Source organism: Neofelis nebulosa, chromosome 2 (genome assembly GCF_028018385.1).
Source record: "Neofelis nebulosa isolate mNeoNeb1 chromosome 2, mNeoNeb1.pri, whole genome shotgun sequence".
NCBI lineage: Eukaryota > Metazoa > Chordata > Mammalia > Carnivora > Felidae > Neofelis > Neofelis nebulosa.
The window spans coordinates 59,416,730-59,441,480 of record NC_080783.1 but is presented as its reverse complement, the minus strand read 5'-3'; the positions used below and the strand labels follow the sequence as shown (position 1 = coordinate 59,441,480).

The 24,751-nt window shown below is 36.1% G+C and overlaps 1 protein-coding gene across 1 annotated transcript in view; it reads right to left on the bottom strand.

Annotated features, from left to right (window-relative positions):
• OLA1 (Obg like ATPase 1) overlaps positions 1 to 24,751 on the bottom strand; it is a 173,718-nt gene that overhangs the window by 58,941 nt on the left and 90,026 nt on the right. Inside the window, exon 5 of the mRNA XM_058713680.1 lies at positions 9,254 to 9,429. Coding sequence (XP_058569663.1) covers positions 9,254 to 9,429 — 176 coding nt within the window. The remainder of the gene's footprint in view (positions 1 to 9,253; positions 9,430 to 24,751) is intronic.

Genomic DNA, 24,751 nt, shown 5'->3' with positions numbered 1-24,751 from the left:
CCTCTGGGGCATCCAGGTGTCTCAGTTGGTTAAGCGGCCAATTCTTCATTTCTGTTCAGGTCATGATCCCAGGGTTCATGAATCTGAGCCCTGTGTCGGAGCTCTGTGCTGACAGCATGGAGCCTGCCTGGGATTCTCTCTCTGCCCCTACCCTGCTCCCACTCCCTCTCTCTCTCTCTCAAAAATAAATAAAAATAAACATACACCTGCGTGACTCAGTTGAACATCCTACTTCAGCTCATGGGCATTCTACGCCAGTCATGATCTCATGGTCTGTGAGTTCAAGCCCTGCTTCGGGCTCGCTGTTGTCAGTGCAGAGCCCACTTTAGATCCCTTGTCCCCCCCCCCCACCCCCCGCTCCTCCCCCTGCTCCTCTCTCTCTCTCTCTCAAAAATGAATAAAAACATGAAAAAAATTTTTTTTAATCACTCAGAAGATTTTCATCTTTAGTATATTTTACCTGTATGTTCACATACTACCAAATAAGTCAAAAAATTTTTCCTAAAACCTTAAAAGAAAAACAATGATTTGCTTAAAATAAGGACTATAAACTGAGAAAGCAAAATATCTTACACTGTTAAGATAATCATTAAATTAATCCTGGTCAATTACATTTATATTCTCATTCTTCCCATCTCAGTTCAAGAAAAAGGAGACACTTTGCCTCAATCCTTCCCATTGATGAAAGCATCATTGTCAAAAAATACCTCCTTTATGCTTAGAATACTTACTATGATAATCACTTCTCCTAAACCCATCAAGTAGTCCTATCTCCCATAGTTTGACTCTCAGGATGGTATTGCCACATTAATTTAAGCAACTTGTCATTCTGATTTTGAGAATTTTATAACCTCTTTCCTAGTTTTGGGGTATGTGTATTATGTAGACTCAAATAATGTACTACAATAATTTTTTTTTAATGTTTTATTTTTGAGAGAGAGCGTGCGTGCATGTGTGCGGGGAAGGGGCAGAGAGAAAGGGAGACAGAGGATGCAAAGCAGGCTCCACGCTGATAGCAGAGAGCCCGATGCGGGGCTCAAACCCATGAACCATGAGATCATGACCTGAGCCGAAGTCAGAAGCTTAACTGACTGAGCCACCCAGGCATCCCTGAACTACAATAATTTCTAATCACATTCCTGGTTTGTGCATTTGTAAATGGGCTGCTATATTTAATAAATACTTTTTTTTTTAACTCTGGGTTCATTTCCATACATTTATTTTATAAAAACAATAAAATTAAAATAGAAAAATATTTTAGGGGGAAGCATTCATAACTCTCTCTAATCCACTATTATCACTTAATATCTCCTTCTGGACTATTTTCAATGGAGATTTCTTCAGTTACAGCCATAATATACATGTACAATAATGTTCATAGCAGTATTATTCACAATAGCCAAAATGTAGAAACAATCCAAATGTCCACAGAATGTGGTACATACATATAATACTATTCAGCCTTAAAAAGCAATGAAATTCTGATCCATCCTATAACATGGATGAACCTTGAAGACACTATGCTGAATGAAATAAGCCAGGCACAAAAGGACAAAAATTGTAAATCTACTTATATGAGGAACCTAGAACAGGCAAATTCATAGAGAAATAAAGTAGAGGAGAGGTTTCCAGGGGCTGGGATGGGGAGGAAAAGATGGGAAGTTATTATTTAAAGGACACAGAGTTTCGGTTTTGGATGGTGAAAGAATTCTGAAAACAGACAGTGGTAACAGGCATATAACACTGTGAATGAACTTAATGCCACTAAATTGTATGCTTAAAATGGTTAAAATGGTAAATTTTATGTTATGTACAGTGCATCACAATCAAAACATTTTTTCAACTTTTTTTTTTTTTTTTTTTTTTTTTTTTTTTTTTTTTTTTTTTTTTTTTTTTTTTGGGACAGAGAGAGACAGAGCATGAACTGGGGAGGGGCAGAGAGAGGGAGACACAGAATCGGAAACAGGCTCCAGGCTCCGAGCCATCAGCCCAGAGCCTGACGCGGGGCTCGAACTCACGGACCGCGAGATCGTGACCTGGCTGAAGTCGGACGCTTAACCGACTGCGCCACCCAGGCGCCCCCAAAACATTTTTATAAAAAGTAGGACACTTCTCTTTAGGCCATGTCTGAAAGGATGACTAAGAAACAGGGATGGAGAGGCAGCAAAAGGAGGAGAGTTCTAGTAAACAAGCTCATGTGAAACCAAAATGTTTAGTTCACTATCAGGCAAGTTGAGAAAATTTAAGTCAGGAAAGGCTGAATTGCAAAGAAATCTGTGAGACATGGACTTTATGTTGGCAGTACCTTTATAGGAAGATGGTGAGGTATTTTATTCGAGGGAATAACAGATCTGCACTTTATGTTTGCGGAAAACAAGGGACAAGAGGGCAAAGAAGTCAGGTAAGCTGCAAAAGTAAATGAAGCATAATGATGCCCAAAACTAAATAAGTCATGAAAATAAGAAGGAAGGAAGGAAAAGATATAGGGAATATTCGGGAGATAAAATCAACAGAATGGGATGTAATGGTAGAGAAGAAAGAGGAGTCAAAGATATTGGTTTTCAGTTCAAACAATTTGATGTCATTAACTGAGGTAGAGACTATGAAAACAGAGAGAATATAGGGAGAAAGATAAATGAATGCAGTTCCGCCTCACCCTGTACTTGCAGCATTTTATTCTTTTAGAAAACAATCTAAGTCATATAAGAATAGTTCTGGAAGGGTACATAAACTTTCAAGAGGAGAAAAGTGTAAATGAGAAGACAGAAATGGGAGGATTATACCCTTTTGAATTTTTTTGTTTTAGTCAAAAATATACCTATTACATATGCAAACAATGTTAATAATTTTAAGTTATGTAAAAATCAACTTTAAAAAGTGCCCTAAGAATAATGAGAAGAAATCTGCTCATAGCTATATGTTTTGGGGGACATTAATTATTTAACTCAGAGATACTGACAGAAAAAAAAAGACTCAATTACAATTTCTGGTTGTTTTCTTTGGTTGTCTAATTAATTGCTGGTTGTATGAATATTTTTTAATGTGATAATTTCCAAATAATTCATCAATACAAAATAAATCCTTCCTTAAAAGCTTCTACTTACATTTTCCAAAATTTGTCTTTCCAAATGAAATGTACACACACTTAGAAGAGATTTAAAAATCAGCCTTGATCTTGATGCCCTGGTGTTAATGTTAAATCATAAACCGTCCCAAAAAGGTACGCTGAAATCCTAACCCATGGTACTCCGTGTGATGTTATTTGAGAATTAGGATGAGGCCATATTGGAACAGGGTGGGTCCTCAGCCCAATTATGGCTGGTTTTCTTGTAAGAAGAGGGAAATTTGGGGGCACCTGGGTGGCTGAGTCAGTTGAGCATGTGACTTAAACTCAGGTCCGTGAATCTGAGTCCCACATCCAGCTTGCTACTGTCAGTGCAGAGCCTGCTTTGGATCCTCTGTCCCCCTCTCCTTGCCCCTCCCCTGCTTGCACTCTCTCAAAAATAAATAAACATTAAAAAAAAAAAAAAAAGAGGAAAATCTGGATGGAAACGCAGAGGGAAGATGGCTTATGTGAAGATGGAAGCAGAGACTGGAGCTATATAGCCACAAACCAGGGAATGGCTGGGGCTACCACAAACTGAAAAGCCAAGAAAGGATTCTCTTCTAGAGGGCTCAGAGGATGCATGGCCCTGCCAACACCTTGATGTTAGACTGCTAGTCTCCAGACTGTGAAAGAATACATTTCTATCATTTGAATCCAGTTTATAGTATTTGTTATGGCAGCCCTAGGAAACTAATACACTTGGCAATTTAATACCAACAGGAAATGTTTATCACATACTTGCCTTCATTAGTGCCTCAGTTTTACCACAGACAGCAAGATACACTATACAAGGTGTTTTTATGTCAGAATATATCAACTTTACACTTAGGAGAGATTCTGTTTTAGCATTAAAAAGTTGGCTCATGTTTTATGCTAGAGTGTATCTAAGTTTATTTACATAAAAATACTAATGATACCCAATCAAGAAAATAGAAATTTCATAAGAGAGGCTTGAAATGTTGCATTTTTGGAAGATTACCTAGAAAACAGACACCACAGAATGAATATTAAGGAATAATCATATACCTAGTAAACAAAATGATCTATCTAATTTTCTTATAACTTTCAAGTAGTTATCTCTCTTATAGCCTAGGGTCTATGTCCAGTTAAAGTCCCACCAATAACATTTTATACCTTTAGACCATTTGTTAGATAATATAAGGAAAAAAATTTTTAAGAACTCTCCTTTAAGAACCAGTTAACATAATCACATAGGTACTCTCTTGTGAAAACTAGAGATAAATCAGAAGCAAGGAAAAATATAAAATACCACCAAATTAAATTTGTGATCCTAAAAAACATTCCAAATTAAACAGAATGATTAGGACAAAAAATCTAAATGCACATTGGGTGAAGGGATGTATAGCAGAGACTGTTGTTTCCTGTCCATAACCCGTTTGCTCTCACAGGTCAAGTAAATGCTGATGGCTTCTTATACTGTAAGCATCTGTAACGTTGCCTAGGCACTGTGCTCAGACCACACAGACATCAGGTGCCAGGGACTTAACACTCCTAGGAGCAACTCATAGCCAATGACTAATGGAAATCAGTTGATAATCACCCCAGCTCCCTCATCCTTTCAATAGAAAAACAAGACATTTTTTTTTTCTTTCTTTCTTTCTTTCTTTTTAGAGAGCATGAGAAAGGAAGAGGGAGAGAGAATTTTTTTTTAAGTTTATTTATTTATTTTTGAGAAAGACAGCATGAGTAGGGGAGGGGCAGAGATACAGGGAGGGAGAGAATGCTAAGCAGGCTCTGCACTTCTAGCACAGAGCCTGATGTGGGGCTTGAAGTCATGAAACCATGAGATCATGACCTGAGCCAAAACCAAGAGTCGGATGCTTAACCGACTGAGCCACCCAGGCACCCCAAGATGCTTTCTTTTAAGTTTATTTATTTATTTTGAAGGAGAGAGCAAGTGGGGCAGGGGCAGAGAGAGAGAATCCCAAGCAGTCTCCGCACCACCAGTGCAGAGTCCGATGTGGGGCTCGAACTCACGAACAGCAAGATCATGACCCGAGCTGAAGCTGGATGCTTAACTGACTGTGTCACCCACATGCCCCCAACAGACAATTTCTACAACCACTAGGAGAGCTTGTTAAAACATATTCCCAGAGATTCGGATTTAGAAAATCTGTAGCTTTAGTTTCCATTTCTAACAAGCTCCCAGGTGATGGTGATATTGCTAGTCTGAGGACCACACTTTAATTGTCCTTGATGTAGACTGAAGACTGGGACAGCAGGGGACAAGGAAAGTACAGAAATGATTTGGGGAACACACAGAAGACCAGATTCTGTGTATCAACCCCTCATTTTATCTTAGCCTTCTCACCTTCACCACTCAAGAGGGTTGGGATCCCACTGTCGCTTTTGGCCACTTTTACCTGGGGGTCATCTGCCAATCCTCAGGAAAGGGCTAAGATGCCACAGCTCTTTGATTTATGACAGAGGAGACATTTCATTGGAGTAGGGAAACACAGTCTTTAAAAAAAAAAATGGTGCTGGAGTAACAGGTTTTCCATATGTGGGGAGAAAAGTCAAATTGATGCCTGCCTTCTACTATTCACACACACACAAAATTCCAGGTAGGCTAAAGACCTAACTGCAGATGGTAAAATAATAAGGCTTTTAGAAGGTACAAGATCATCTTGATAACCTTAGAGTAGGAAAGATTTAAAAAAGACACAAAAGGCACTGTACTTAACACTGAATCCTGTTCCTCAAAAGATACCATTATCTCAGAGTCGGAGAAGATATTTGCAATCCATTTAAAACAAATGATCAGCATCCAGAATATGAGAACAAGACAGTGATCCAACAGAAAATGGGCAAAATTAGAACTAGCACTTAAAAAGTGGAAATCTAAGAGGAACAAAGAGGAAATCTAAGAGTCAACAAATATTAAAAAAAAAAGAAAGGTCTCCAATCTTAAATAGAGAACTACAAATCAGAGCCCTAACCAAATGCCATCATACCACAGTTTGCAAAATGAAACAAAATCTGACAATACCAAGTGTTGGCAAGAGGATAAACTCTCATACACTAGGAAGCAGTGTTATCTAGTAAAGCTGAAGATACATATACACTCCTACTTCTAGATGAATGAATGCCTTACACTACCCTTATATGCACCGGGATGTAAAAGAGCTGCATTGTTCATAATTATCAAAAACTTGGCGGGGGGGGGGGGGGGGGGCGGGGAGGGAGGGGGGTTCAAATGCCCAGTGACAGTAAAATGGATTTTTAAATTATGATACATTTTTTCAGTAAAATATTTTACAGTAAGGAAAACAAATGAATTAAAAATAAATGCTACATGAATGGGTGCACAAAATAATGTTGAGTGAAAAATGCTCATATAAATACATATAAAATGACACTACATCAAGTTTTAAATCAGGAAAAACTAATTCATATTGTTTTAGGTGGCACATACACTGGTATAAAAAAGCAAGGATATTATTATAAATTTCAGAATTGTGGTTAGCTGTGGGAAGATGAAGAGGGTTAAGACTGGTAAGTGATGCAGATATTTTTGGATGCTAATAATGATCTATTTCTTGACATGAAAGTAGGTTTTACTAGCCTTTATTTTACAACTATTTTTTAAATACATATGCATCTTTTTGGAATACATTTCACAATGTTAAAAAATGTTAAAAAAAAAAAAAAAGACAGGGGTGTCTGGCTGACTCAGTCGGTAGAGCATGTGACTTGATATAAGTTCAAGCCCCATGTTGGGCCTAGAGCTTACTTTAAAAAAAAAAAAAAAAAAGACAAATTGGCCCTGAAGTCAGACTGATCTTGCTGAAAAACTTGTTCTACAATTTACTAAGCATGAAATCTTGAGCAATTCATAAAATCTCTTGAAATTCAGGCTTCCTCAGTTTTAACATGGAGATAATTTATGTCTCACATGTTGTGGGGTTTAAATAAGATGACATATATAAAAAGTGTCCAAAAATGCCTGGCTCAATAAAAAGAAAAAGAAGATCTCCCTGCACTAAATGATTCAATGCTGTAAGAGATCTTAATTCTTGCCAAATTAAGTTACAGATCCAACCCAAATCCTGTTTCTGCTAACAACTAAAAAAAATTTCTAAAAGCCATGTGTTTTACCGTATTTACCAGTACTGGGTTTGCAACAAAAATCTATGGCATACATTCTCAGTGAGGGTGATATTACTCCTAGAGGGGCAAAAATTAATTCTTATGGGGGAAAAAAACCTTAGTTATTTAAATGGCTTGTGGCCCTCCAAAGTTCAACCCTATCCAACAAATCCTTACTCATTAGTATCTAATTTCTCATTAGTAAGAAATTAAATTAATTAATTTAAATTAAATTTTAATTAACTTTTTTCCTTTGGGACAGTGATAATGAAAAAAAAAGGTTAAGAAATACTGAACTGTAATTCGTTCTGAAGCAGCTTAGTCTAATATGAGGAAAGAAACCGATGGAATGATCACAGTTTTGGGAAACAAGAAAATTACATAACGCATTCCATCTATCCAGAAGAGCTGAATGGGGAGAAGGTGTTCAGATTCTTCTGTAAACACAAGTCCAAATGATGCTTTCAAATCTGATACAGAAATTTTAGGAATATCCTTAGAAATAAGAATAAAATACTGTTACAGGGAATTAAAAATAACACTCAACATTCTAGTTTTCTTTTGAGAGGAAAGGCCAGGAAATGGTAGCTCAAGGACTTAAGAAGAACCTGATGCCCCTTTCTCCCATCTAAAAAGCAACATTGATAAATTTATTTTTAAGATAGTTGATGTTTCTGAAAGACATAGGGATGTCAGTAACTTTCAATAAACTAAGGAATGACTGCTTAAGGATTTATTTTTATCAGTAACCATGCTGTTTGGGGCAAATGAATCATTTTCAATTTTGACCATCTTTCTCACAATGTTTTTCCCTTTTTAAAAAGGAGTATTTTTCATACCCGTACTTTCAATCCCCTTCTCTGTCCTAAATCTTATACAATTCCTTCAGACAAATCTCCCTCCTTTCTCTGTTCTATTTGACTAAGAAATGACTGAAATAGCCATGATGTTAAGAGAAGTAAAATGAATTGGGCTTGTTCCAGACTACCAAGGAAATCAGTGGTCCAACACAGGTCTCCTTGTTCCAAGTCCAAGCACTATTGACCATAATTTACTAATAGTCTGCTCAAGCGTCGAGGCTAATTCTGTAATTGATTTCCTCCTTAAGAGTGTAGAACTCTCTAATCAACTGAGTTTTCCAAACTTACTGCAAATAAATTAAAAAAGGGGAAGGATAATCAGTTTCCAGACATGAGAAAATTGAAAATAAACACATGTATTAAAAATACATGAAAAATTAAAAAGACAGAAAATCCTTCCTATGACAAAAAAGCATAAAAAGCAAGTACGGTTTAGGGAAGATACTAGTGAGAAAATATGTAATTTTTAAAAAGATTTTATTTATTTTAAGGTAATTTCTATACCCAATGTGGGGCTTGAACCTACAACCCTGAGATCAACAGTCATCCTCTCCACTGACCAAGCCAGCCAGGTGCCCCAAGAAAATATATGATTAAGGCCATCACTTTTCTAATGTAAAAGACAATTTGACCATAAACAAAAAGCTTCCAAACTGATTTTGAAACACTAATTATATTACTAATAATTTCTCACTACAACGTGATCAAAAATACATTTGAATAGTAAAGACAATGACATGTGTTTTCATTCCATAAAAGATTAAAATTATCTAACACTACATTCATTCAGTCAACCCCTATGGAAGACCAATTCCTTATATAAATCACTTCTTCAAATCCACAAAACTCATATTCATTCATTTCTCTAAATCCATAAGGTTTTCATCATAAAACCACACTTTTCTAACACTACAACTTGAGGATACACATTGTAACCATGTAAATACTCAATATTCCTGCTAAACATGCCTTGCTAAGAACACCTTAAACAGACTGTCATCATGACGCTTTGTTGCCAAAAGAAAATGAAGTTTCTCCATGATTTTTTAATGGAAATTATCCTTGGATTCTAAAGTTCCATAACAATATTAGATATTTTATTAGATGCATTATTGTAAAAAAAAAATAATTTAAAAAATGAACTCAAGTATCAAATAAGCTGTAAATTTTTACTTACATATTCAGGTTTTAATTTTTTATCTCCTCCTCTCACAGCCACTTTTTCTAGTTTATCTATAATGGGCCCAATCATTTCCTCATCTTTAAGCTGAAGCTCTTCGTGTATTATTTCTATATCTCGAATAGGATCTACACTTCCTTCAACATGCGTGATATCATCATCTTCAAAAGCACCTAAAATGAATTAAAGAGAAGCAATCCAATAAACAATACAGAAGGCCATTATCAAAGATTCCTGGAAAGTTAACAATTTATTCAAATTATTCTGAATTCTTTCAAGTAGGACATAGTGGTTTTTTGGTACTATTTAGTAATATTTAGGGCACTAGCAACAAAAACAGTAATTCAAGAGCCTCAACATTTCAAAAACTGATTGAAATAAATAAAATTAATCTTTACAGAAAGAAAATTATGCTCCAGAACTACTGCTATTTTCAGGTTTGGTACATTAAAAGACACTGAATTCCAGGCATGAGAGCCTGAAGTTCTAAACTGCACTATTAGGGTTTCCAAGGGAAACCGGATTTGGGGTGGGGGGGGGGGTGAAATCATCTGGCAGACCTCTTCCCTGCTTCAATCTACTTTATCACTGTGGTTCTGACGGTGATTAGATAATGAACCACTCAGACACACAATTTACACAGCAGCTAATTTCATCGGCCTGATTTGAGGGTATGGTTTTTAGGGGGCTATCAAAGAAGCAGATGAAGGTGCATTTGTCATATATGAGTGACAACCATTCACACTATCTGAACAAAATGGTGCTGGCCCTTATTAGAAACACATGCTATTATCACATATTTAAAGTGCAGTTGAAGCCATAATTTCAAATTGCCAACTGGAAACATAAGGGTAAAACAACCAGATATTACTGAAGCATGTGTACTGACTTTATGCCCTTTTGAAGACATAATGTGGCAACATAATTCAACTGGATTTACTCAAATTACCAGATAAAGAACAGTATCACAAAAATGAACAAATACTGAGAAATATTATAAACAGAAAGCAGTGATATACCCACAAAACAAAAAACACATTTATAAACAAATTAATTTAATTTAAATTACCAACTAGATTATATACCCAAATTGAGATGTTTTCAAACATAAAACATCGATTATTTTAGATAAAGATATCACAGGGATCATGAGAGACAGTTTGACTGAGTTTAATGAAAGAAAAACAGTGACCATAGCTCATTCTTCCATACCAAAGACCAAGATATTCTCATTACAGGTTACAAAGAATTTTTAAATATAATTTTCTAGAATTAAAAATAATTGAGCCATTTGTATCTTAATGTGGAGCTACTCAGTAATATAAATAAAAAAATGTAAGTATATTGTTACAATTAAATTCTAAGTATTTAAAATACTTGGCATAAAAAATTCTTGGCATAAAACTGATGATATATTAAATAGTGCCATATAAATTATATGAACAAAATTAGCAAGAAAGGAGAATGCATATTATATCTTACTCGTAAACACACTAGACAGACAGTGATTTAGGTAAATTGTATAAATATTCGAAAAGCAAGAAAAACGTCTCCCTGGAAGCACGGTATTACTTATCAGGATTTGAGGCATCTTACACAAATGGCACAATAAAACAGGAAAATAAAAACAAAAGCTTCTTGGCAAAGCAACAAAGGCAGCATGGTCAGTTCAGTTATAAAAAGAACCACATTTTATGACACTCCAAGTGAAAAATATCCTATATAGTCATCTTTATGTACGAGCCAGTAAGTAACTATAGCAATGTCCTCAACAATAGTAAATGCATCAGCAGGTTTCAAATGGCAATTTCTTGATTACATTCCTCAATTTTAACTGAGCAGATAACAGAGAGAAACTTAGGAGTCGTAATTCTTCTAAAAGCAAAGAAAATAAAGCTCTCTGATCATCTGAATTAAACCAAATAGAAAACCAGAATAAAGGGAAATAGCACTTGTCTATCTTATAACCTTCAAATTATCCTCTAGGTTGCACTTTGCCTGGAGTCTGCCAAGGATTAGGCTAGAAAAGGAGTTATGACTGGATCATCACTAATCCATTCCCCTACTACAGGAAAAAAACTCAAATCACAGGCCCTATACACTGTGGATTGCACTGCTGTTCCTATGCCTGAAGGTTAGTATTATTATATTCACTTGTATGTGAGTGGTAATATAGTACAAGAACTTAAATTTATTTTTGATACTAAATATTGCCAAAATTAAGATAAAAATTAAGTGAAGGAAATATTAAAGTTATCCTTTAAGACTGAATAGCCTTGTGATGACATGAAGCCTAAAACAGCTATAAAATATAAGCTTACAGAAAATTTGGTGGCCATATGCTCCAAGTTGAATAGACTTCACTGTACACTTATAGCATTCCTTCGCATCTTATCTGATTTAGTACAAAATTTAGTGGTTAAAAGTAAGGGTTCTGAAGTCAGACAAGCTTATTGGTCATAAATTCTTAAACAAATCACTGAACCTCTAAGGATCTCATTTTCACATCTTTAAAATGAAGATGTTTCTACCTCTCAGAGAATGGGTATAATTAAATCAGGTAATATATGTAAAGTGCTTGGCAGACAGCCCCACACATAAGCTCTTTCAGCAACTGGGGCATATACTATTTTTTAAATGATGTAGGAATTAGTAATTAAAAAAAAAAGGAATCAGTAATTTAGAAGAAATTGCATAGTAACATACTCAAACATTAGTTTTGAGTAATACCGTTTCATATCATTCAGTTCACCTTGGGACAGGTTAAAATAAGTTTTGTGAGATTTTCCCCCACTAATTCTTACTAGTTCACAACATTTTACCCTAGTCCATACCAAAGTTATTTATTTCAGCTTCACTTTAAAACACTGATTATTATGATTATTACAATTATTATAATTCCCCTTTGGGGGAAACACTGTACTGGTAAAGAAGATGACTTTAGTCATCTTGAAGACTATACTATATCATACCGAACTGTTAAATGAGAAAGTTATTTCCATTTCAATTATCTTCAGTCCTTCTGACTATATCAAAGAGAAAGTATCAGTTTGATGCTGTTGGTATTTAATATCTAACATTTATAAATGTATCTCTTTATCAACAGAGCAGGCCTCAGTCTCAGAGCTTCTAAAGGCTAAAAAAATTAGTAAGTATGCAGTTTTCATTGTATTTGTTTTTATTATCTCAATATCTACAGGTGATACTAATTTTCTACTTACATTAGTGACAAAGTTTCCTGTTTAATTTAGTAAAAAAATGTGAGATCAAAAAAAATTTTGTCAAATCAAGAAATTTCTTTGGTGATGGGATTTTATCTGATTTTTTAAAACTTTGCAGGGGGCGTTGGTGCTTGGTGGCGCAGTCGGGTTAGGCGTCCGACTCTGGATCTCAGTTCAGGTCATAATCTCACAGTTTGTGAGTTTGAGCCCCACATGGGGCTCTGCTCTGATGGTGCAGAGTCTGCTTGGGATTATCTTTCTCTGCCCCCAACCCCCCCCCCCCCCGCCCCACACTCAGAATAAATAAACTAAAAAAAAAAGACTTTTTTGGTACTGTTCTGTATAAAATAAGCTAATGTGATACAGCATGTGTGTGCAGGGAGGGGAATAATCACGCTGCTGTGCCATACTTTAGCTAGGATAGTAAGGGAGGCCTCTCTAAGGAGATGACACTAGTCCCGAGGCCAGAATGGCCAGAAGGAGGCAGTAATATGAAGATCTGAGCGCAAAGGATCTAAGAAGGAAGTATAAAATCCTTAAAATGGGAACAAGCTTGAAGTGCTTCAGAAATAGAAATAAAAGGTCAGTGTGGGTGAACCACAGGAGAGGATGGTAAACAGAGGGTAAGTTGGAGAAGTAAAGCAGTTCACATTCATTCATAAGTGATGTGAGCATGCATTTTATTCTAACTGTAATGGGAAGCCATTAATTGGAGAGTTTTAAGTAAATAAAGAGGAGACAGGGTAATAACATATGATTTACGGTAAGAGGCCACTTTGGCTACTTTAAAAAGAACACACTTTAAGGGAGAGGACAAGAAGAATGGCAGAAAGACTCATCAGGAGTTGGTGGTAATGGTACAGATGAGAGATGACCAGATGAGTGGTTAACTTGAAATAAAATGGAGGAGAAATGTTTGGACTGGGAATATATTTGAGAGATGGACTAGATGTAGGATGGAAGGTCATGACTAAGATATAAAGTTGGGAGTTATCAGATACGTTTAAAGTTATGGATCTGGATGATGTCATGTGAAAAGAGCACTCCAACACTCAAATGTTTGATGGGAAGGAAGATTTGGCAAAAGAGACTAAGAAGGGGTGACAACGTGAGAGAAAATGTAAGGAAATGCTCTTATGGGACTGAGGGGAAGAAAATGTTTCAAAAAGGGCAGAGTACTCAACTATAGCAAATGTTGCTTAGAGGTAAAGAAAGGTAAGTACAGAAAGCTGACCACTGATCTTTGGCAAAAAGTGATTCTTTAAGAAATACTTTAATGGCTGTATCTTCTTCACTATTTCTTCTAGATATCAGTGATGGGAATACTATAACTCAAGGATCTGTCCCCTTATTTATTATAACTCTAGAGCACAAAAGAACTAAATCCTAGCATTTCTAAGTTCATTCAGGTTTTAATATACTCCTCTCTAATATACTCTAAATGGACTAGTTACATAAGGCAAACACCATTATTTTTCTCACAATCTTTGAAAGGCATCCTATCAGTTAAGAAGGTGGCCCACTTAAAAATCACGGCCACGTTCAAAGTTTCACATTCCAAGTAAGCTGGCATAAACAAACACTGAAACAAACACTGACCAGCTGCAAGTTGGTAAACCAACTGATACGGAATCATTGACACCATACAATACACATCACCAAGAACAAAATCTGTAAAATCAAGTCACATATAAGGCTTCATTCAGAATTTTCCAAGGCCGCAGCTCTATGCCAAAAGACAGTGGAGAGAAGTCTTCTAAGTTCTAAGGAAAGAAACAGTGACTCAAGAATTTTAAATCCAGCCAGCCTGTTTTTCAAGGATAGATTTTGACAGGAATAGAGATTAATGGCAAACAGACTGCATTAATACATTCTAACATATAAGTAAGACTGAACAACTACAGAAATAATGCAAACAAAACAGAACATATGTATTGTAAACTATGAAAAGTTATAAATAACAAAAATTCAGAGATAAGGAAAGGGAGGTAAAAACGTTAAGTGTGCTAATTTCCTCATCTTTCACAATAAGGGATCAACAGATGGACATATAAAGATGAAACATGTTATTAAAAAATAATGTCTCCACTCTCTCAGTGTTCTCATGATCCTATTTCTTAACTCTAGCAGAATCATTTAAGAAAACATATCTTTTGTGAAAAAATTACCTGAAGTTCAGTCATTTCTTCTATATTACTTCAGTTTTTTCTTTCCTTCAAACCCAATAAAATAAAATGTAGCATTCTATTTAAAATAGCATATACATTAGTGATCATATTTTTATGAAATTGTTTCTCTCTCTTAATAACACTGACCAAATGCTAATAAAATAATGCCTGGGCAGTGAGCTATTGAGCAATTTTCAAATCTTCTTCATCAGTTTGGTCTTGCTTTAAAGTTTTTATAATGAACTTGTACTGTTTGCGCAAGTCATTTTTTAAGCACAATAAATCGGTTTAACTTCAAGAGAAATTTGCACAAATTTTACTTGAAATTTTGGCTTTGCACTGACTAGCCACAAGGAGAAAGCCACTATTACCATAAAAATTATTTTACACTATACATTTTTAAACATATAAAAGAGATGAATGAAAATAATAAACTATAGTAAAGCCTTCTTATCAAATGATTTGTTACAGGAGAAAATGACCCATAAGCTAGGCTTACGGATCCCATCACGAAGACTTTTTACCCATCAATCCTGCATCATTTCCTTTCATAACAAAGCACCTTTCTCATATCTTCCTGACTTCTCTCACATTTCCAATACTTTTTTCTTCTCTTTTGCTACTCAGCAGCAAAGGCTTCATCTTGCTCACTTCATTAGGGAAAATGCATGTGATGTTTGGAAAACCAAGGCCCCTTTTTGGTTGTACCCAATCTTTCCTTCTTTCCAGCAGTGAAACAGAAAACATTACCTTCTGTTTATGGCCAATCTCTCTACTGTCTCTGCTATGAATCTTACCCCTCTCCCAAGGAAATTTGCTCCACAGATTGTTCCTTGTATCCTTGTATTTCCTGAGACCTCAATCTAGTATGCCTCTCTCTCTCCAGTATTTGTAGCATCTCTATTCACTAATATTCTCCCATTAACATTTAAGCAGCCTTAAGATTCTACAGTAAATCAGTCATGTCAGCCATCCTTGGACATTAATCCCCATTCTACTATTGCTTTCTTTCCTCTAGTTCAAGGTCAAATTTTTTGGAAAGAGCTGTCTGTACCTGCCCTACTTCTTTCCTCCCTCCTTAGAACTTAACCCACTGCAGTTTGGTATGCTTCCACCATGCTCTCAGAAGCTGATCTCAAAAAGGACACCAATGATTTGTCTTCATGATGCTAGGTCAAGTAGCCATTCTTCAGAAATCTTGAGTTGCCTGTCAGTAGCGTCTAGCTTCAGAGCACTGATATAATCCCTTTCGCAGATTCATTATAACCACATTCTCCTGATTTTCTTCTAGTTTCTCTGGCCATTTCTTCTTAGGCTATTCCTTTACTTGCTCAAACTACCACCTAAATGTTGATGTCTTTCTTAGCTGTCTTCTCTTATCCCTCTATTATACACTCATTTACAGAATTTCCAGCCCAGAACTTCCCTGAGTGGCTCCAGTATATTCTGAGGTCACAGCAAATAAGATGAGCCAAAATTTCTTTTTAGTTATTACAGAAATCATTTCTATCATAAAATCTATTCACTAAGTGAATAAATGCAAAATGTCAATGCTTATACTAAAGTTGTAACTTTTAATATTTATGTGCCTTCTTTACTAAGAACCAGTCAAAAGAGAAATATTTTACTTGGTGAGACGTATTTGACTACTCATATGGCACTGGACATTCTGAATATTTATTTTCTGGTGTGATGTGGCAGAAGTGAGTTCACCATTTTCAATTATTATAAATGGATTAAAGTTTGATCAATTTACTCATTCATTCAAAGTCTAATATCCTATTCCATAAGATAAGATTTGAATAAGAAAGATAAATCTAGTGTTTAGGATGCTAAATCTAACTAGGAAGGATTTCAGAAATAAAAATATACTTCAGAAATTCAAGACTCCAGTGAACTGCTTTGCTATATTTCTACTTAAATCTAGGCTATATTCAGTTTTCAGAAGCATTCTAGTTAGATGTCGAAATAGGTTTTAAAATACATGATGTATCTAAGTATATAGGCTTCACAGCAGTACTTTATGTAAACCACCTGTCACAGAAACCTTATATTCCAAATTGCATGTCTGGTGTTTTCTTGGGAATAAGAGAGTATATGGTCAAGATGAACCTATTTGACTTATGTTTTTTTCTATCTTCTACCACTACACAATACAGAGATAAGGAATTCCTTGGTATATAAACCAGTATATAAACTGTCACCCGCTCAACACATATATAAGACCACAATATGCTTTGCTAAATAGAAATTCCCCATTTAAGGAAAGCTTGCTTATATATCTAACAATAGGCTAAGTCTTTTGAGAATTAAAAACAAAAAAAAAAATAATAGGACCTTAGTCTCAATGAGTGGACAATGTGGTTGGAAAAACAAATCTTATCTAATAAAAAGAATAATATTCACTAACAAGAACTTTAAGTATAGGTTCAATTAAGAATTAATCATCAAGGCCTTTAAATATAGGGGAAAAATATATTGTAAAGAAGAGGAAGAAAGGCATGACAAGTAACAGGGAAAAGCATCAGAGAAAAAACAGGCTGAAATAAACAAGGCTTACCTGAGAGCTGAGTACAGTAAGAAATTATACTGAGGAGTAGTAGAAGATAAAAGTTTATCACATCAGGTTTGTATGAAGGATAGGAAAGTCCAAATAGGAATATAAGTCTGGATCTCAACTGATAATCAGAGGGAGCCAACACTGGTTTTTGTGTTAGTAACAAATGGAAAGCAGCATTTAGAAAGACTAACCAGAAGTAGGGAACCAGCTAAAAGAGAATTGCTGTACTCTAAATACACTGCCAAAGTACACTAGGATACTAGTGTACTAGTGTACTAGGCAATCAGGATGAATAGTGAGATTTAACTAAAGAAAACAGTCAACCAGATAAAAGCAATGAGAGAGAGAGAGAGAGAGAGAGAGAGAGAGAGAGAGAGAGAGAGAATTGTAAGGTTTCAAGCCAAAAGATCTTTATTTGCACTCAAGGTGACATCAATACCTAATAAGATTCAAAGCCCAAATCCAGTATGAAACCAAAAGGTATTATATAATGAAAGTACAGACTCTTACAAATATAAATAAAAATAAAAAATAAAGTACATACTCTAGAAAAAAAAATATTACATGTATATACTGAACCTTAAATCATAGCACCAAATCCTGCATGCCACATAATTTCACATTCTTTCCAGTTTCTCCTATGTGGTAAGAATAAATGTTTTGAGGGGTGCCTGGGTGGCTCAGTCAGTTAATCATCTGACTTTGGCTCATGTCATGATCTCCTGGTTCGTGAGTTCGAGTCCAACGTCAGGCTTTGTGCTGACAGCTCAGAGCCTGGAGCCTGCTTCAGATTCTGTGTGTGCGTCTCTCTCTTTGCCCCTCCCCCTCTCGTGCTCTCTGTCTCTCATAAACAGACAAACAAACAAACAATGTATGTATGTATGTTTTGACCATCTGTATTCTAACCGAGAGTCTCACCACAATTACTAAAAGGTTAGGGGGCACTTTACCAAACCAGTAGAAGAAATATTATTAAATACAATGCTAGAAATCAAGATAAGGATATCTTGCTCAAAAAAATCTTTTCCTTTTTGAATTTCTAATCCACTTTTCAAACAAAGTCATACCGTGTGTCAGAACTATGATTCCCAACTTCCTTAGAATTCTATAGGTCATTAAAGAGAAGGGAGAGTGCTAAACTTGTATTAGCAACTCAACATCTATAGTTTTATTCATAAACACTGAAAAATGCCAGTTCCTATTTACTTTCCATAAATGACATGACAAAAATTCCTCAAAAATTGTTAATGTTTATGTATTCAATTACTTTTAAAGGTATATAATACATACATATGTGTGTGCATCTATATCTATATCTATATCTATATCTATATCTATATATTTTATTGTCAAGTTAGCTAACATAAAGTGTAGTCTTGACTTCAGGAGTAGATTCCCGTGATTGATCGCTTACATACAACCAGTGCTCATCCCAACAAGTGCCCTCCTCAATGCCCATCACCCATTTTCCCCGTGCCCCCCCAACCCTCCACTGCCATCAACCCTCTGTTCTCTGTATTTAAGAGTCTCTTATGGTTTGCTTCTCTCTCTGTATGTTATTTTTCCTTCTCTCCCCCTATGGTCATCTATTAAGTTTCTCAAGTTCTACATATGAGTGAAATCATATGATATCTGTCTTTCTCTGACAGACTTATTTTACTTAGCATAAGAGAGAGAGTGCAAGCAGGGGAGAGGCAGAGAGTGGGGGGGGGGGGGCAGGTTCTGAAGTGGGCCCAATGTGAGGCTGGAACTTATGAACCATAAGATCATGACTTGAGTGAGTGGAAGTTGGACACTCAACCGACTGAAACACCCAGGTGCCCTGGTGACAAATTCTTTATTTTATGGTGGAGAAAAGTGGTTGAAAGCAGGAGTTAAAGGGGCGCCTGGGTGGCTCCGTCGGTTGAACGACCGACTTTGGCTCAAGTCATGATCTCATGGTTTGTGAGTTCGACCCCCGCATCGGGCTCTGTGCTGACAGCTCAGAGCCTGGAGCCTGTTTTGGATTCTGTGTCTCCCTCTCTCTCTGCCCCTCCCCCACTCATGCTCTGTCTCTCTCTGTCTCAGAAATAAACATTAAAAAAATTTTTTTAAAGCAGGAGTTAAAGCTGTTTATTGAACACTCCAGATGCTCTGATTTAGTAGTGTAGTTTAAGCCCAGGTTTACAGGTGCACTTAATTTTTTTTAAGTAGGCTTCAGACCCAGTGCAGAGCCCAACGTGGGGCTTGAACTCATGATCCTGAGATCAAGACCTGAGCTGAGATCAAGAGTTGAATGTTCAACAGACTGAGCCTCCCAAGTGCCCCGACAGGTGCACTTTAAAACTCTAGCCCTGGGGTGCCTGGGTGGTTCGGTCAGTTAAGCATCCAACTTCGGCTCACGTCATGATCTGGTGGTTTGTGAGTTCAAGCCCTGCATTGGGCTCTGTGCTGACAGCTCAGAACCTGGTGGAACCTGCTTTGGATTCTCTCTCTCTCTCTCTCTCTCTCTCTCTCTCTCTCTCTCTCTCCTTCTCCCACTCACACTCTGTCTCTCTCTCTCAAAATAAATAAACATTTAAACAATTTAAAAAAAAAAAACCTCTAGGGGCGCCTGGGTGGCGCAGTCGGTTAAGCGTCCGACTTCAGCCAGGTCACGATCTCGCGGTCCGTGAGTTCGAGCCCCGCGTCAGGCTCTGGGCTGATGGCTCAGAGCCTGGAGCCTGTTTCCGATTCCGTGTCTCCCTCTCTCTCTGCCCCTCCCCCGTTCATGCTCTGTCTCTCTCTGTCCCAAAAAATAAATAAAAAACGTTGAAAAAAAAATTTTAAAAATCAGTGCTATAAAAAAAAAAAAAACCTCTAGTCTTAATCTACATAAAGCCCCTTCTCATCTTGACAATGAAAGCAATTTGAGCAAAAACAGAATCTAATTCATAGCTGAACCTCAAGCTTATAATATTTCTCTACCTCTGTATTAAATAAGATGTGCAGTTTTAGCTACCTTCCTTAAGTTACAAAGTGGGGAAAGGGCATCTTGATTTATTGTATTTACTTCAAAAATCAATTTACCTTCTTAAAGAATCTAGGACACAGAAAAGAACCAAAAAAACCATTCTGCTAACAAAATTCTGCTAAAAAGGCTATAGATTTAAGCCTCTTAAGCTTTCAGAGTCTGAAGCAAATGAAAAAGGGTTCTATCAATCAGATTTTAATTACCTCAAATGGATATATGTACAGTCCTCTGGAAAAATAAAATATTGTGTAAACATACAAAAACGAAAATTGTCTAGTAATGTAAGATAAACTGTTAATTACTTGATGCACAGCATAAATGGAACTGCATAACAAGACTTGGTGGGTTGTACTTATTTACAATAACAAATCAATCAAAAGTAGCCTTTAAAGTCTTTAACCTTCATTTTCCAGGAGAAAACTTATTATCTGAGACATAGCAAAGGCCCCCAAATAATTCAGTCTATGCTACAGGCTAACTGTTTAATGCTGGAATAGAAAATAGAACTATGGGTAGCCAAAAAAATTTGCTTTTGCTTTGCTTCTCTTCCCTCTCCTCTCCTCTTTCATTATACGAAAAGGCTCAAAACAAAATCCTGGTCAACAGGAGAAAAACCAACCCTATCTCTGACATAATAAAAAATTAACCAAGGTTTTCAAAACGCTTAGTAAAATAACATGCACATGTGGCTGACTTTGAGAGACCAATCTAAAATTAAAGAAATTATACATGACTTATGCAGAACTTTTAACTAGTTAATTTATATGAAAGCAATCAAGCAATGCTAGAAATAAAAAATCATCCCCAATCTTGAGACAAATAGATATTTAGGAGAGAATAACAAAGTAGGTCAGTCAGGTTCTGAGAAACCTTACAAATTTTTATTATTTTCTCCTAATAGTAAGAGTTCGTATAAATTAAAAATAATATGCTTTTAAGGAGTAACTCAAAAACAAAACATTTAGTAGGAAGAACAAGATGAACAAAGAGGAAAAAAAAAGATATAGGTATATAAACATGAAAACTGGTAAATATGAAGCTTACGTTAGTGTAGTAGGAAGGAAAAAAGCCTTTTGGTTATTACTGATACCACTTAACTGATCAGAAGCAACACACTACAAAATCATACAATATAGTTCTTTAAACGTACAGAGCACCAAAAAACTCTGCCTAACAGTTACTGCTATTGTACTTATATTGTAGATAATAAGACATCCACACCATTAAAGATTTCTTAAAGTCACTTAAAAGTTATGAATTATAACCCAGAGTCAACACCTGTACTTAATCATATTCAAACGCTCAAGGGCTTGACATTTTTAGTTGCTGAAACCTATCAACTCTTTTTTTATATATCAACTCTTTTCAAAGAAGTAGGCAGAAAATACCTTAATGAGAACTAATATTCATCTCTCAATAATATTTTCACTTCTTATTCTATATAAGATACCTGAAATGTATAAAAGGCAATTTTAATCAATGATATTTTAAATTAGTATTTATTGAGATTCTGCTCTACCTCCAATATTGAGCTAGCTGCTTTTGTTGTATTTAACCTTTCCAATAACCATCTCACTAACTTCCTAACTTCTAAAACGGCATTAACCCTTTTGCCAGTAGAAAAATTCCTCTATAAAATGGCTTTGCCCCACACTCATTCTCCACAAATCCTCAGTTCCAGTCAAGCTTGTACTGACTCAGGAAGTCCAGAAAGTTCTTCACATTCGACTGTCACTGTATTTTTGCCCATTCCCTTCCCTGGGTCTCAAAGACATATATCATTTCCATTACAAATCAAATCTATCCCTAAAATGCATAGTTAAATTTCCCCTCATCTTACAAGGCAATCCTAGAGGAGTCCGGGTCTATATTTCTACAATTCCAGAGTCATAGGAGGAATTGTAGGGACTTGTTTGGAATAAAGTATGGTAAAATTAGTGGCTTAATATATTACCCCAAATAAGGCTCCTGGGAAGATCCATTTTTATACCTTTTATAGAGTTCTGTTGTAAGCAGGGGGAAAATGCAGAGAGAAATTAACAAAAACCAGAATCTTATCTTTACTACCAGTACTGTAAGCAATGAATAAAAGAGTCATGTGGACTCTGCCATTCACAATATAAGCTAAAGAGCAAAGCAGAGCTTTAATTTTTCTAATGTCAGTGCTCACTGATATCTCACCTTTTAATCAAACTGATCCATTCTCAATAATTTCATTTTACAGTTTTAATGCTATTACTCATCCTTCTGCATGGAATAGTCTTCCTCCCCACTTCTGCCTTTCAAGAGAAGTTACGTATTTTTCATGGCCTTAATCAGATGTCACTGAAACGATACTTCCACGATACCTTCTCCAACCATACCTGCTTTCTGAACTATTAACAATAATCTATTTTATTCACATGATCTGTAGCATGTATATCTAGTATTAGAATGTATGTGATTAGTATGCGATTAACTGTGATTAGTATGTGATTCTATCTCTTAGTTACCTAAGCTGGAGGATTCTGTCTTATATGCCTTTCTAGTTCTCTCCAGTGCCTTGATCAGAGCTGATACATAATTAGGCATTAGGTGAAGCGAAGAATAAAGGAATTAATGAATGAATGAATGTTTCAAGCACTCATTAGCACTCCAAATGAAAAACTGTTGGAGGGGAACTATGGATTCTAGATGAAGCTAGACATGTAGCACAACAGCAAAGGATCAGTTTCACAGCACACAATAAGATATTTAGCAAGTATTTCAAAGGAACCAGTGCTAAGCATGTCAATCACATAAATTAAGAGTAAGTAAAACACAAAACACGGCAAACTGCAATAACAGATGTGAGAAAATTTTGTGTTTCATCTCTTCACCTTTGAACTGCATGACTATTAGTGATGATTATTCATTTATTTTCTGAGGACTTCTTGGGTGTACTGTACTGGATTAGTATTATGATAGAATTTTTAAAATTTATAAATCAAATTAAGAAAAAACATACCTATAAACTATAACTAAGATCAATAAACACAAAAGGAAAGGAGAGACAGGGATTAATCAGCACAAATCAGGATTAAGGAGGGAAGGCGTGAATATAGATGAGGACTTTCAGAGACCGATAGCAGCAAACAGAAGCAGAGTCAAGAGGACATTCCAGGCAGAATGGAAATATAAGTATGGCAGAAGTGATTAAGGGCACAGATTCTGGGATCAGACTATCTGGATTCAAACCTGGGTTTCAGACTATTTGATTCATCGTTGTAGGATTATTTAATTTCTCTGTGCCTTCGTTTTCTTATCTGTAAATATATAAAATAATACCTACTTCATAAGGTTGTTCTGACAATTAAAAATGATAACATATGTAAAGATCTTAGGATGGTGCCCGGTACATAGAAAACACTCAGAATATGTTAGCTATACTGATAAACGAAATGATAAAGACAAGGTATATATCATGGTTTTTCAATCTTGCTACTACTAACATTTGGGTCCATGTAATTCTTTGTTGCAGGGGGCTGACTTGTATATTATAGGATGTTTAACAGCACCCCTGGCCTCTACGAACTAGATGTCAGTAACATACACATGTGCACACATGCACGCAAGCATGCACTCCGACTGTGAATATCAGAAATGTCTTCACACAGGGGAGCATGGCTGGCTCAGTTAGTGGAGCGTACGACTCTTGGTCTCGGGGTTGTGGGTTCAAGCCCCATGTCGGCTGTAGAGATTACTGAAAAATAAAATCTTAAAAAAAAAAAGTAATGTCTTCAGACACTGCTAACCCACAGTTGAGAACCACTGGCGTACATTAAAATACAAAGGTTGTCCTATACAGCAACCAAAAAGATACTACCATAAGTGCAAATATGCAGGTGTCAATTGATGGAAACCTTCTAACAGTGATTGAGGAGTTGAAATTTAATCTCTTATATTAGAACATGCCAACAGAGATTTTCAGAGAAGCACTGTTATGATCTTGTTCTTGCTTGCTTATTCACTCATGCTCTCTTTAAATGATTCTATCAGTTTTGTACAAGATCTAATAGTTTGAGGGCACCTAAGTGGCTCAGTCTTAAGGGTCCAACTCTTGATTTTGGTTTGGGTCATGATCTCACGGTTGGTAGGACTGAGCCCTGTATCGGGCTGCTTGGGATTCTCTCTCTCTTGTTTTCTCTCTCAAAACAAACAAACTTAAAAAAAAAAACAAAGCAAACAAACAAACCTGGGGCACCTGGGTGGCTCAGTTAGTTAAGCTCAGGTTTCAGCTCAGGTCATGATCTAGTGGTTTGTGAGTTCAAACCCCGCATCCAGGCACTATCAGTGCAGAGTCTGTTTAGTATTCTCTTTCTCTCTCCCTCTCTCTCTAACCCTCCCTTGCTCATGTTCTCTCCCTGCCCCCCTGCCCCCACCACCTCTCTGTCAAACTAAATAAATAAACTTTAAAAAAAAAAAGATCTAATAGTTTGGAGAGACATCGATGGTCACAAGCAAAGCAGTTGACTGTTGGGTACTAGTGCTAGAAATAATGTGAAAGGGGTCAAATCTAAAAAAAACAAAAAAAAC